The sequence below is a fragment of the Labrus bergylta genome, chromosome 10, assembly GCF_963930695.1.
Source record: "Labrus bergylta chromosome 10, fLabBer1.1, whole genome shotgun sequence".
NCBI lineage: Eukaryota > Metazoa > Chordata > Actinopteri > Labriformes > Labridae > Labrus > Labrus bergylta.
The window spans coordinates 21453563-21468422 of record NC_089204.1 but is presented as its reverse complement, the minus strand read 5'-3'; the positions used below and the strand labels follow the sequence as shown (position 1 = coordinate 21468422).

The 14860-nt window shown below is 40.1% G+C and overlaps 1 protein-coding gene across 2 annotated transcripts; it reads left to right on the top strand.

The window, feature by feature from the left end:
• The first annotated feature begins 1042 nt into the window (after positions 1-1042).
• LOC109981883 (bifunctional 3'-phosphoadenosine 5'-phosphosulfate synthase 2-like) lies at positions 1043-14375 on the top strand. 2 transcript variants are annotated; one of them, XM_065959755.1, is made up of 13 exons: positions 1043-1308; positions 3739-3853; positions 3978-4213; positions 4312-4450; positions 4579-4697; positions 7245-7358; positions 8990-9101; positions 9699-9752; positions 10573-10778; positions 10974-11109; positions 11909-12177; positions 12268-12497; positions 13454-14375. In XM_065959755.1, the coding sequence occupies exons 1-13, from the start codon at positions 1282-1284 to the stop codon at positions 13593-13595; spliced, it is 1899 nt and encodes a 632-aa protein (XP_065815827.1). In that variant the 5' UTR covers positions 1043-1281; the 3' UTR covers positions 13596-14375. The 2 variants fall into 2 exon arrangements, with proteins under 2 accessions (XP_065815827.1, XP_020486524.2); XM_020630868.3 differs by lacking the exon at positions 9699-9752 and having other exon boundaries at positions 1048-1308.
• The last annotated feature ends 485 nt before the right edge of the window (positions 14376-14860 follow it).

Genomic DNA, 14860 nt, shown 5'->3' with positions numbered 1-14860 from the left:
GAAGGGAACCTGCTTGATGTGGTGGGGCAGTGCAGCCTTTTCATTGCAATGCACTATTTTCATTGGAAATAGCATCCCAGTACCTCTCTTCACTTTTTTTTGAGTGCAAAAACCTGGTGGACACTTCATTACATTTTTTCAACTGGAATATTTTGCTGAAGGGCCCTTCATCACGTTTTCCCCAATGGAGAGGAACTCTGGAGGGTCCTTCGTCATGTGGAGGGCGTGTATCCCTCTTTCTCTGAAGGGAACAGGAGAGACCTTCATGTTTCCTCCACTGGAAGGATGATCAAAATCAAGTGGGAACTTTTGTAGGCTTTTTCTCCCAACAACCCCCATAGCCTACACCCCTGGAGTGACTGCCAATTGTATTGCATAATATGTTACTTCTAACATAAAGAAGCGAATACATTGTCTGTCAAACTGTTTCGTGTCCTATTAAAAAGCCCATATTTGATGCCCAATACGGACTTTTTTTTTTTTTTTTTTTTTTTCTTTACCAGTTCCCCCCCTCTCACAGAGCAGACAGGCTGACCCCGATTCCGTCTGAAAAGTCGTGGATTTATTAAATTGCTTGGCTCTCGTAACTATGAACTCGTTTTACTTTTAAGCTGTGACACTTCATTAAAAAAAATCTGCCAATTCGACGCAATAATGTCCATGTAATTGAAATATCTGCGAAGATGTAGCGGTAAACATTAACTTAACTAAACTGAGGATGAAAAAATGTAACCAGCTTGAGTGAGAAAAGTTACCGTTACTACGCAACAAGGCAGCGAGTTAACTCAGGCGACCTGATGTAGGATTAGGATTTTTCTTTTTATGAATGTGAAAACACAGACAGAAAAGCAAGATGTCCAGATATGCCTTGGGGGTGGGGGGTGGGGGGGGGGAGTACTGCTGTGATTCAACAGAACTGGGATGAACATGATATCCAACCTCCGACCAAGACGAGAGCTGCCAGTTTCAGTGCTCAGCCCCGTCGTGTCGTTATGCTTGAGTATTGGCTGGTAAACGGCGAATTATGCAGATTTTCTGGACGTCGAAGGAGGAGGGCTGGAGGCTGGGCCAGCGGAATGCTACGTGTCTTGGAAGTCCCTTTTAAAAAAAAAAAAAAAAGTAAAAACCCCATCCGTCTTCTTCGAGTACCGCAGCCAAAAGTTTTGAGATTTACAACTCAAACGAGCGGCTCATCCTCGCAGGCCCGTGTGTGTGTGTGTGCAGCAGACCAGCCCCGTGTTCAGCAGTCCGTCGGCGTGTAATACACTTTGTGGGGGAAAAATGTCTGGAGTGAAAAAGCTTTGCACGGTGAGTAGATATTGAGATAACCGGGATGGATAGAGGAACAGCTGAACTTAGAGCTGTCATCAGATTTGAGCCTTCAATGTTTGTGTAAAGTGCAGTGGAGTGTGTGTAAGCCGACGGCGTCCGAGACGAACTCCTCCCAAGTCGGTGTCAAAATGTGTTAATACGCGATAATAACATGAATCTCCGCTATGGTTTTTCTTTTTGAGTGTACTCTTACAGTACGATCGCAGTCATCGCACAGAAAAGCAGCGAGAGTATAGACGGTAAAGTTCTCTCTCCACTGGCTGTAGTTTTAGAGATCTTTTTTTTTGGTCTTTGTATTTAAATCACTGCTCACTTGTTTGCAGCTTTGGAGTTTCTTCCAGGTGTGATGGTTACAGCCTTGGCTCTGAATAGGCCGGTTGTTGTAGCAACGTTTTCCATGTCAATTTGGTCCATTCATAACGGAGGGTGTCTTAAAGAGAGAGAGGGGAGGGGGGGGGGGGGGGGGAGAGAGAAAGGAGCCACTGTGAAACAGCAAACTGATGCTGCACAGGAATGCTGCTGACTTGGAGACCATATGCGGAGTTGCCCAAAGATTGAGAAAAGCGAGAAATCAGGGGGAATATACCATGAACTGTAGGCTCATACAGTATGTCTCATGCACGAACTTGTCATGTGTTTTCTGTCCCATAAAGCTGTCCTTTGTTGCTACAACAACAAAAGGTGCACTTCTGCAGACAGTAGATGTCAACGCCATATCAATACATTTAATACGTTGTGAAAATGTACAAACTAATACAAATATTTAACATTCTGGACTAACATTTGATGATGACAGTGATCACTATTCGCAAACTAGTTTTTATACAAACTGTGGCGCAAGACATTTGCCCTCAGTTGAAGATTTTCACAATACTCGTGTATCAGTTTTATCAGATAACTATTTCCTGACACACATGACAACTGAAGTGAAAGCAAGAGGAGTTGCGTAAGGTTTTTCAAAATTGAGAAATGCTTAAAAAAATGCTTTTCAATGGAACTGTTAAATGTACGAGAAAGGAAAATGTGAAAAATATGTAAAGCGTAGTTTTTATCTCTTACATATTTCTGCAGTTATGAAATGATGTGACCATGATGAAAGTGCACAGACAAAAAAATGACACCTCATCAGAAGTAAAGGGAGGAAGAGAGGATAAGGAGTGATGTGCTGGCTTTAAGAGTCTGTGATGGAAGGAGAGAAGGTGTCTCTGATGTCTGACAGAATACTGTAGTGTTGATTGTCCCACATTTCTGTGTGTGTGGGGTTTTACGAGCACAAAGTTGAGGCTACATGTCATATGAGGAGCATTATGGTCATTATGAGAGCGTGTGACATTCATTTGTTCTAGTTTTTTGTGAGTCGGCGCCTCAGGTCACTTGGAAAACACTGCTTGTGGTGAAACAATGGCGTCTGATACAAGTGACGATAGTTTCACATTCTGAATGTCACACCTTTGTATCGTTCAGACCGCCCTTTTCAAGGTCAGCCACCAGTTGTTTAGTTCTCTTAGAAAATCACACGGGCAAGTTGAAATAACTAATTCATCTGAGAGAACACAACCCAAATATAACTTTCCTTATTTTATAACCTCATGAGATAGATCACAAGGATATACAAGTACACAGTGGAACAACTGTAACAAGCCATGCACACCGTGAGTCTCAAACCTTTCTCCTCACATGCTGACCTTTAGATAAAAGGACAGTTATATAATATAACCATTACTTTTTGTCAAATATTTTAGGTTACTTAGTGTGATTACTAAGTAGTAGATTACTTAGTGTGATACTTAGGTTACTTTTTTTTTATTATCATTCATATTATTATTATTATAAACCTAGCATACTTGTATACCCTCCAACAGGAAAAAAAAAATATTGACTGCTCTTCTCAAATCTTTTAATGAAACAAGTGAAACAAACTAAAAACTATGTGATGTGTCAAGGACATCTTTTATTTCAGTCACGGCTGTGTGAGGGACCCCCAGAATTCAGTCAGACAGGGCGAGGAGGGGCGAGTATGCGCAAAGTGGTGACATGGGATGGGTGTGGGGAAGAGGGAAGAGTGGATGCAGAGGGCGAACGTGTGGGCATGATCACTGCCACATCATCGCTGGGCTGCAGGCAGCACACTGGACACATTGTCCAGTCAGTCCTCTCCCTCCCTCCATGCCATCCTCCCCCTTTACCCCTCCCCTCTAAGAGTCAATACAACCCCATTTATTCACAGCCTGGTCCACATAGTCACTTTGAAAAGGGCATGGAAAACCAGTTATGCAGTTACTTTTAATTACTGTGTAAAGTGTAATGAAATGCCAATCTAATTATGTAACAAGGTCCTGTTGGATGATTTCATCACACTAACTGTATTTATTTTGCCTCAATCCAAGGACATTTCTTGTGTTTTAGGATCTCAACAGATCGACTAATGTGGTTTACCAGGCCCACCATGTAAGCCGAAGCAAGAGGGGGCAGGTTGTGGGAACCAGGGGAGGCTTCAGAGGCTGTACCATTTGGCTCACCGGTAAATCTCTTAAGGATTCAATGAAATTAGACCATGGCTGCAAGTAGACTTCATCTAATATGGACTAGTGTTAAAGCAGAATCTCGTTCAACCCGGTGTCACGCTTATCCCATTCCTCCACAAGGTTTGTCTGGGGCCGGAAAGACCACCATCAGTTTTGCACTGGAAGAGTTCCTGGTGTCTCATGCTATCCCCTGCTACTCACTGGATGGAGACAACATTCGCCACGGCCTGAACAAGAATCTTGGCTTCTCAGCAGGCGATCGAGAGGAGAACATCCGTCGTATTGCTGAGGTGGCCCGACTGTTTGCAGACGCCGGGCTGGTGTGCGTCACAAGTTTCATCTCTCCTTTCTCCAAGGTCAGAGCATATTTATTTATTTATTTTTTGGCTGAATATCTGGGACACGTCTCTATACTTTGGACTGTATCATATGTACCATTTTTTTCCCCCCACAGGATCGTGAGGAAGCCAGGAAGATTCACGCAAGTAACGGGTTGCCATTTTTCGAGGTGTTCATCCATGCTCCTCTTGAGGTGTGCGAGAGCCGGGATGTAAAAGGACTTTACAAGAAGGCTCGTGCTGGAGAGATCAAAGGTCTGTTTGGCAATGTTCAACTCAGTTTTTTTTTGTGCTGCCACTCTACAAATCATACTAAGTACTGCCAAGCCCTTTCTTCAAACCTGTGGTTGACTCTAGTTATGGTTTTTTACATTTGTTGCCAGGTTTCACTGGGATTGACTCAGATTATGAACGCCCTGAGATTCCCGATCTTGTGCTTAAAACCGGTGAGCTCACGGTGAACGAATGCCTCCATCAAGTGTTGGAGCTGCTCAGGGACCAGGTGGGTGAAAGACACCAGGATCATATGTTTTCCTTGCATAAGATTGTCAAACAAACCCTGGACAACTTTTCCAGACTTCCATGACAGAACGACGCCATTGTTCTGTTCACGCTGCATCTCACATACTGTAGGCCTCCATCATCCATCATATGTGTCAAATGCTAATACCTATTCATATTCAGAAACTCTATTCAAACAAGCAGCTCAAATCCTGAAAGAAATTCAATATAGTCCAGGATGGGCTATACTCACTGGCTACCAAAAAACAAACATTCATTTTAAATGTTGAATTAAGCAGATCACTGTTCTTTGTTTGTCCTGGATGATCCAGGCAAGCTATGAAGACTTTCACAAGCCAGGGGATGGGTTAGTAAGGAAGAGCCGTGCTTGATCACTGTGGGGGGAGTGGGTCAAAAGTGATGAATGAGATGAAAGGAAAATACTACAAAATGCTATCCGAACAATATATGTTCAAAGGTTCTTAGGTCTCCAAATAGTTGGGGGTTTAAAAAAAACATTTGTTCGCTGTAGTAATTCTTGAGTTACTTTTCACAGCTGAGAAAGGAAGTGGTAAAGTGTTGCAGCCATGCAACATTAATGTAATGATTTGTAAATATGATAAGGTATAACAGATCCAGACAAGGATACAAACCCAGGATGTAACAATGCTTTTGCTGCCAAGGTCCTGGCTGTAGTGACGACAGTTTGCTGATGAAGTTAATATATGTCGACTCAACAAAGTTTTGTTTACAGGCCTGTCAATGAGGCATTGGTAAATACTACTACTACTAATAATCCTATAGTAACCCTGTGTCAACAACATAAGCTGCCTATAGTTTGCCTTCTCTTCCAATGAATATGTTGCCAAATAGACGCCCCAAGACAAGCTGCGTCATTCTTTATATCAACGGCACAAATATCTGCCTGGTTCACTATGATCGTGCAGATTCTTTTGAGAAGAAGAAGTGAGAGTAAAATGACACATCATCACCACTTCAGAATCATTTTCAGTAATCAACGATGTTCTCCAATAAGACTGACAGAACTAAACTAAGTAATGTTCATGTTCACAAATCAAACTATCAGCCAAAAACAGTATTTATTCATACTCTCTGTGCTGGACTTGTGTCTCCAATGTGTTGTAAAAGTAGGGTATTAGTTGGTAAGTATTTTGAAAATTAGTTGAACAGAAAAGTTTGTTTTGTGGGCGTTTGGTAGCAGGTTCATTATTTTGAGTTGAAGGGATTCTAACTCCATTCATGATCGTATTCAGATGTAGAACAACAGGCACATCCACCGAAGATAACTGGTGTACTAAAAGGAACAACGACATCCTAGACCTATGATCATGAATACAACTTTTTAAGGAAAGAATGGGAGGAGTCTTCTGATTGTAGTGCTTGAAGCAGCTAATTATATATTTGATGAAGTTGAAGATTCTTTGAGTGTTTTGGTTGTATCCTTGTGTCATGTTTGGGGAAAAACAAGGAGTGGGACCCAATTACAGAACTACAAGTTATTTTTGACAAAAATGCACAAAACAAAGCTTACTTCCACACAAAGTCCATCAATATCCAAACACGGAAAAAGTTCACAGGAATCCGCAGTACAGGCTCAGGGACACAAGGAAGGTTAGCTTTTGACGAACTGACAAGAAGAGGGAAGGAACACTGAGAGACTAAATAGACACAGTAGTTATCACACACAGTGAGACTAATGACACAGGTGAAGACAATCAGGACAATCAAACACTGGCGACAAGAATTTCAAAATAAAACAGGAAACACTAAAGACACACAGAGAACACATGCATGTAACAGTGACAATACACACAGGACATAGAGAAACACAAGGATAAAAAATGACGAAAATGAAACAGGAAAATTAATCTAAACACTGAATTTAACAAAATATGAAACCACACAAGAACCAATCATGACACCATGCCGTTAAATATAAGCAGAATGTATTGTAAGTGCCTTTATATACGATCAACTTATTTTAGAAAGCTGAAAAGCTAAAGGTAAGCGATATCACTGACCTGAAATATTTTTGAAATAGACCTCTCAATTACCTGTAGTTTTAAATGAATTAACTCACTATTTTCTGAACAATTTGACTTATTATTTAAAATGGAGACAAAAATATTTACAACTAAAAATGTATCATCTACAATTAACAACCAATTACCCAGAGACGTTATAAGGCCATACAAAAGCATAGACCTTGAGAGTTAATTGTTTGGTTGATGGCAAGAGGAACATTTTACAGTTTTTTTTGATGATTGATGAATCATTTCGATCATTTTTTTAAGCATTCATGTGAAACATTCGTCGGTTTGATCTTCTCAAATGGGAAGATTTGCTGCTTTCTTTTTGTTTCAAAAATAACAAAATGTAAAGTAATGGACCCTCAAGTGAAATGGTCATTCAAAAAAGAATTTGCCTGATGAATTAAAAATGAAAATAATCTTTAGTGTAAGTCCTGCATAACTCACCTTATCCAACAATAAAGTATTGATAAGACCCTTTTTCTCTTCGTATGTAGGATATTGTACCCAGCGAGATCATGGAGGAGTTGAAGGAGCTCTTTGTCCCGGAGAACAAGCTGAATCTCGCTGTGGCTGACGCAAACACGCTCCCCACCATCAGCATCACCAAGGTAACCCACATCTCTGGTATATAGGCTTTATTTTATCACCCAGCAGAGGGGCGAGGGGTTCCGCACTAGAGGTGGCAGAGTGCCGCTTATGATGAGCCCATAAACATTCCCCACTGCTCCGCTTGTGCTAATGGTCTACTCTGACTTCCCTGGGTACTAATAAAGACATAAAAACCTACTGACCGCTGAGCTCGGATCCCTGAAGCTGAATGAAGATTTCTAGCACACATATCTACAGAATAAGTGAAAGTGAGCACTCTAATAGTCTATATGAAAGTGAATTATATCTTAATAGAATTTTAGAGACGTGGGGCGCTGGTTATCTTGGTAGAGCAGGTACCCCATGTAAAGAGGCAACAGTCCTCAACAAACTGATCGCTGGTTCAATTATCACCCAAGACTGTTTGGTGCATTTCATCTCCCTCTCTCTCTCTCTCCCCACACATTTCCTTGTCTCTCTTCAGCCCATACTATCAAATAAAGGCAAAATGGCCAAACAAAGTAATAAGGATAATAAAAATGAAACTAGACAATTCCTGCAGAAAATTGTGAAGGGTGGTTGCTCTCAATGCACATTGGACTGGGTTAACTGGTGAAACTGCACAACTTTGTGTTGTGGTATTGAAAGGGTTAGCCCCCTGTAGTTCATTGCATCACCCACTGTTTATTAGCTGCAGCTGCACACTGATCAATTGACATTCAAATCCCGACGGCAGAACTAAACATTCCGTCAATGTATTCCTATGGGCTAACCACTGCCCACTAAACCTCAAACAGCTTGACAACTAAAACTAGTATCACTGATCTGTTTGGACTTGGAGATAATTATTTAAATCTACCATTCAGACTGTGACTTCAGTGGCAGAAAACATGAGTCAAAACAGTAAAATCCTCAAAATCAGTTGCGTGACTGTCAAGCAAATGTGGGATAGTTTAGGCTTGTCCAGGAGTTGCAGCACTAAAACGACCGCTTTACGAGCTTGACACACATTATTGCTCCGTTTTAAACACACCTGGTATGCACCAGCCACTACACCACCAGCGCCCCAGAGCCACTCGTTTTGATACCTTATTTATGTGTGTGGCGCAAAAGCTGTGGGAGGAGAAGTGTGCCAAAACTTAGGCAACCACCCTAATGAAGATAGTAATCAATCAGGGGACACGTTTTGTTCAAGCGTGGCCTTTAAAACTGTAAAAAAATAGCGTGTATATATAATAATAGAGTAAAGCAGTCCTCTTGATTACAGTTATCCAGCCCTTATAATGCTCTAAGTCTTTTAGCCAAGTGAGTTGTTGCTTGATATAAATGTGGTTAAAGCCTGTTCATAAGAAGCTCTGTTTGTCTCATTCAAACACAGCACAATGAGACTTTATATGGTTTGACACTGAAGGTCTTAAAATCATGGGAAACAGGCAAACAGTTAAAGCTAAATTGAGGTTTCAAAGAAAACATTGTTTATGAAGTTTTTTTTATTCAAAAAGCAACTACAGAAATGTTGATAAGCGTATCAAGATTTGCATCAACCAATGAATTCCATCAGTGTAGGTAAATCTTAGTCTGCCAGAAGTAGAAACATGTCTTCAGTAGTTCCTGCAGTTTATAATGAGTAATTTTTTTTTTTTGTCCTCAGTTGGATCTGCAGTGGGTGCAGGTTTTGGCAGAGGGCTGGGCGAGCCCTCTGAAAGGCTTCATGAGAGAGAGAGAGTTCTTGCAGGTCTTGCACTTTGGCAACCTGTTGGACGGTAAGAGACGGCTGCAGCATATTTACTCTTCTTATAATCTGCCAGGACACAAAACAGCAGCACAGCATCAACCATAAAAGCCGCTTGTTCCCTTTCAAAGTGACAACATCAGCAACAGATGGAAGGTGTACGTGTGATTCTTCTAGGACTCTTTAAGGGGGAGAACAACAGTAAAGTGTTGGGGACAAAAGAAACCAATGAAACCAGAGTCTAAGTCCTAGCCCTAATCACAGTCACACACACACACAGAGTGGTCTTCTTAGAAATAAAGAAGAAAATGGAAAACAAATAAAGAATCAAGGACACAATCTGAGACAGGGGTACAACAGCCACATACAAAAACATATCGGTAAAGTGGTTTCAATAATAATATTCTGACTTGACATTTATGAAGGAAACTTACTTGTTTTACCATCATTCAGGACAAATGATAAATGACGTTCTTCCCTTTGTGACAGTTTGAATCATTTATGATTCTCCAGTTATTTCACTGATGTAGTGCATCCTGAGAAGCTTCTGTCTTAGACTCTCTTTATTAAGGACAATAAAAGACAAAAGGATTTTCTTCTTTTGTCACATTAAACTAACATACCTCAGAAATCCGACCAAGTTCCACCAAACCAGCGAAACCCCCTGCATCCAAACATAATGGTAAGACACCATGAAGGAGTTGGTCAGAGACCTTTGATTTAACTATATCTTCTTCAATTTCTTTTAATGATTTTAGCCACTAAATTTTATAATAATCAAAATTTAAAAAAACAAAATCTGTTTAACGGATCAAAATGTAAAATCACACCTTCAAAACGTGTGATTCCAATGCCTGCCTTTTAAAACTCAGTGTGCCCATCATAGTTTGACTACACAGCCCCACTAGACATCACAGATGTTCATTTTCTTTTTAATAAACTCACATTTTCATTAAGATATGTTTATATGACTTTATATACTCAAGGTGAGTTCCCAACCGTTTGTCTTCTGAATGATTTCAAAAATGTTAATTCCAATAGAAAAGTGGATATTGGATTTTTTCATACTAAAATGTCAATATTTAAATCAGGTAGTCAGGTAGTTTGCTTTTTTGCACCCACTACGTTGAATGGCAGAAATTAGAAATTGCAGCCATTTATCCATTATTTAAAGCTAATTTATTGTTTTGCCTCTGACTTCTGACCCCCTTACTTTTAGCAAACTGTTCATAAGGATGAGCTGACTTTTCAAACCATCAATCCATTACTGTAAAGCGAACTGTTCAAATCATTTAGCTAAATAACGGAGCTAATAATTCAGTTCTTTTTTTCTTTACAAACTTTTTCTTGCTTGCTCACAAGTTCACGCCCAATAGCAACAAGCTAAAATATTTGAATTAATTGCAACTCGCAAATCATCTTAATGGTTCTGTTTATTGGTAATAAGATTTCAGAAAAGATACCTGCCATGGTTGCTATCACTGCCTGCTCTTCTCTCTCAGGCGGGGCTATCAACCTGACTGTTCCCATCGTCCTGCCTGTCAGCGCTGAGACCAAACAGCAGCTGGACGGCTGTGCGGCCATTGCTCTGGAGTACCAGGGTTCACGTGTGGCTGTCCTTAGGAACCCCGAGTTTTATGAACATCGTAAGGAGGAACGCTGTGCCAGGCAGTGGGGCACCACATGTCCACAGCACCCTTACATTAAGGTAATAAAGCATTCACTAAATGTTTTCAACACAAAGTTAGCATTTCTGTGTCAACAGCATATTTACCCTCTTAGATCCATCAGTAGCCATCATTGTTTGCTTTCCATCCAGCTCACCTCAGGCAGTTATTTGACCCGGATATGAATACTAATTGCAGTCACAGGTGTGGTATTCTCTTTTCATCACCTTGTGCAGATGGTTATGGAGGGAGGTGATTGGCTGGTCGGTGGTGACCTGGAGGTTCTGGAGCGAATCAAATGGAACGATGGACTTGACCAGTACCGCCTCACTCCACAGCAGCTCAAGCAAAAGTTCAAAGACATGAAAGCAGGTAAGAATACCAAAACAAACTCTGCATTTTGGTTGTAAGTAGATGTTGAGACTTTGAATTACATCTCCAGCGATCCAATAAACATGGATGCTGGTTAAAAAAAAAGTAACACAGTAGCAATTTGTTTAGCTCCTTTGCCCCATCTGTCTTTCAGAAGAACTTGAGAAAAGGACCAAATGAAAAACAAAAAATGGTAAATTTGAATGAGCATGCTAATGTTTGGCGTGTGATCACATGGTTTAACTTTCACTTTGACATGAATGTTGTGTTGAAGATTGTGTCATTTAATTGTCTTCACCGCAAAACAGTATAGTATGAATTAAGGCATATTTTCCCTTTACAGTAAGTATTCTTTGCTGCCCAGTGGTCCCATCCTTAGTTTATATACTGGTGAAAGCATGTTGTGATGTGCACTGAATGGATTAAGCCTGTAAAGACTTTGTGTAACCTTAAAGTGAACAAACCCCATGAAAAGATTAACAAACTTTCAGCCCGTCTGTGCTCCTAAACCCAAGCAGAAATATATTTTTAAAGTTGGAAAGAGCTTAATGCTTTATTGTGTCAGTTTAAAACCAATAGTTCATTTGTTTGGTACTGCTCTGTGCTTCACATTTGATGTTAGTGAGTCTAAAGGGGGAATACTATAGCACAAAATAATACTTCTTTCCTTCCCTCACACATTTTTAATGGGATTTGTTGACTGGCACTGCTGTGACTAGAGTGTTATACCACATCTTTTACTACAGGCACTACAGCTTTATAAAATGTTTTATGTTCTCCTTCATGTTGTCCTCCACAGATGCCATTTTTGCTTTCCAACTTCGTAACCCCGTACACAACGGTCATGCCCTGCTGATGCAGGACACCAAGCGGCGCCTTCTGGATCGTGGCTACAAGAATCCAGTCCTCCTGCTGCACCCACTCGGAGGCTGGACCAAAGACGACGACGTGCCTCTGGACTGGCGGATGAAGCAGCATGCTGCTGTCTTGGAGGAGGGCGTCCTGGACCCGGCCAACACCATTGTGGCCATCTTCCCCTCACCTATGATGTATGCTGGGCCCACAGAGGTGGGGAGTACTTTGTGTATGAGATCAGTTTAGCTCAAGCATTTAAGCATGATTGAATATTAACCTTCATAACTACCCCGATCTCATCAGGTTCAGTGGCACTGTAGAGCTAGAATGATCGCTGGAGCAAACTTTTACATTGTTGGCCGGGACCCTGCTGGCATGCCTCACCCAGAAACTAAACAAGACCTCTATGAACCCACTCACGGGGGCAAGGTCCTCACCATGGCACCAGGTCTCACCTCTGTGGAGATCATCCCCTTTAGGGTGGCTGCATACAACAAGACTAAGAAGGCTATGGACTTCTACGACAAAGCCAGGTAAGAGAGAAGAAGTCTGCAGTTATTTTTTATCATAATCTGGAATGAATATTACAGCAGCCTGAGAACCTTAGAGCTTTACCAACCTTCAGATTGTCCCGTTGTCTGCTGTTTATTCTTTTTTTTAATGATTAGTCTAAATGAAACAAATTATCTCTTAACCCTTGTGCAAAAAGAGGTCTACAAAGGTACTTTCACTTTGTGTCAAATTTAGGGACACCTGTAGAAAAAACAGTACCTGTTGTTTACAGATCCTGTCCTTTACATCTGTACTAATGTTTTTCTTTTGAGGTCTACAGCCTATGTACATGGGGTGCGACCTAACCACTAACCCATCAGCGCCCAATGTTTAATGACAAAATCTCCTCTTGCTTTCTCTTAGCTGCCCCACGTATCACTTACTGTAAATCTTTGTCTTCATACATGTAGAAAATGGCTGTTTCTGCAGTTATTTGTTAGAAAGAAATATTTAGCTACCCAGTGGTAGTGTAATAGGTATTCAAAATAACCATATAAAAACAGTCAATCCTGCTGGCTTTGGTGGTTCATAAAGAGCCATTCTTATTAATGTCAGCCTTACTTCCTCACTGGAGCTAAATAGAAAGTTTGAACAACATATATTTGACATGTCTGCCAGGATAAATTTATAAATAAATAAATAAAAACCATTAGCATAGCTGGTGATTTTGTTTTTCAATTGAATATTTGATTCACTGAGTAATCATTGCAGATGTATGTGTCACTACATTTTTCAGACTTGCTGTGAAATAATAATACAGTGTTGCATTGCATCCTTTTACGCCAAAGCTGAATTTCATAAGAATGTGAACCATCTTTTACCCCATGTTTTCTCCTGTCGGCACTGTAAATGGTTATAGCATAAACAAGACAACTCCCTTGTTAGATTTTTTTTTTTTCACATCTAACGAACTATCCTGCTGTCTCGCCCATCTTAGACATGCTGACTTTGAATTCATCTCTGGAACCAAGATGAGGAACATGGCTCGAAGCGGAGAGAACCCTCCGGAAGGTTTCATGGCCCCAAAGGCCTGGAAGGTGCTGGTGGAGTACTACACCTCGCTGCAGAAGGACAAGTAGTAGACATAGTCATCCAGCTGGCCAGACAACAGCGTACTGTAAAAGGATACAAGAGGTTCTTAAGAGGGTATTTTAGATAGATTTTTGTAAAATCACTTATAAAATATGCACATTAAGAATTATGTATTTGCTACAAATAATGAGTTGTGGGTGTTTTATATAAGTCTTCACCAAACCAAAATGAATCTTCTTACAGCAGTTAAGAAATAGAATTTTTACCTTCCTATAAAACAATGTGATTTATAAATCCATTGTATGTTTATATGCAAATTAACTTAAGCTATGTATTTTAATAAATTAAAATTAACTTGAGATTCTTTTTTTATTTTTAGTTGGGTTTTTTTGGAGCACATTCCAAAACAGAAGACATTTTTGATATTTGCATGTAATTATCTGAAGGATGTGATACATAAAAGAAACGTATAGATTTCACTTTTTTTATAGCATTTTATGGAAATGGTCATGTTATTAGTATACGAGCTGAATGAGAGTCGGTGTCAGTTTTTTTCACTACCTAAAGCGCCTCTTTACATGTATGGATGTTGATTAATTCATCATGTTTCATATTGTTGGGAAATACAACCTAGATATAAATGTGTCAAAATGTGAAAGTGCCTTACTCTGAAAATGTCAACATTGTAAATCAGAAACTGCACGAATCTCTGACTGGTGTTGTCTATAATGTCTCTGACAACTGTGTGATTGTATGAGAGGGCATGTGCATTCATATAATAATAAAGACCTGAAGGACAAAGGTTGTCCAATTCAGTAATAAAGTAACAGATTTGTTTGTTAAATCATTGCTGACTCTTTCATACTGAGATCATTTGCCAGTTAGATAAGATATAACCCCTTTGTCCTCATGTAATAGATTATAATGTTTATTTTCAGGGATGCGTTTGTCCTGAATCCATCTGTGTGCAGTTGGTTATGCAACATACCTGGCATTAACTATTGTGTGTACAAGGTGCACACTTATCGACATAAGGTTGAAGTCGACTGGGCATTGATGCATTCTTTGGCTGCAAAACTAAAAGTGCAACGCTGCCATCTGCTGGTTGAAAAACAAAACAAAGAAGTACTTGACATACATACGCTTCTTTGTGTCTGATAAATAACCAACAGCAAAGACAACCAATAGTGGAGATATTCTTTAAAATACTGTTTACATACTCTGAACTGAAAAACACTGAGTTCAGCTTCACATTGGCTTTACCTGTCAGATCCTTCCTAACAGATAAAGGAGATCATGATATTTTTTTCAA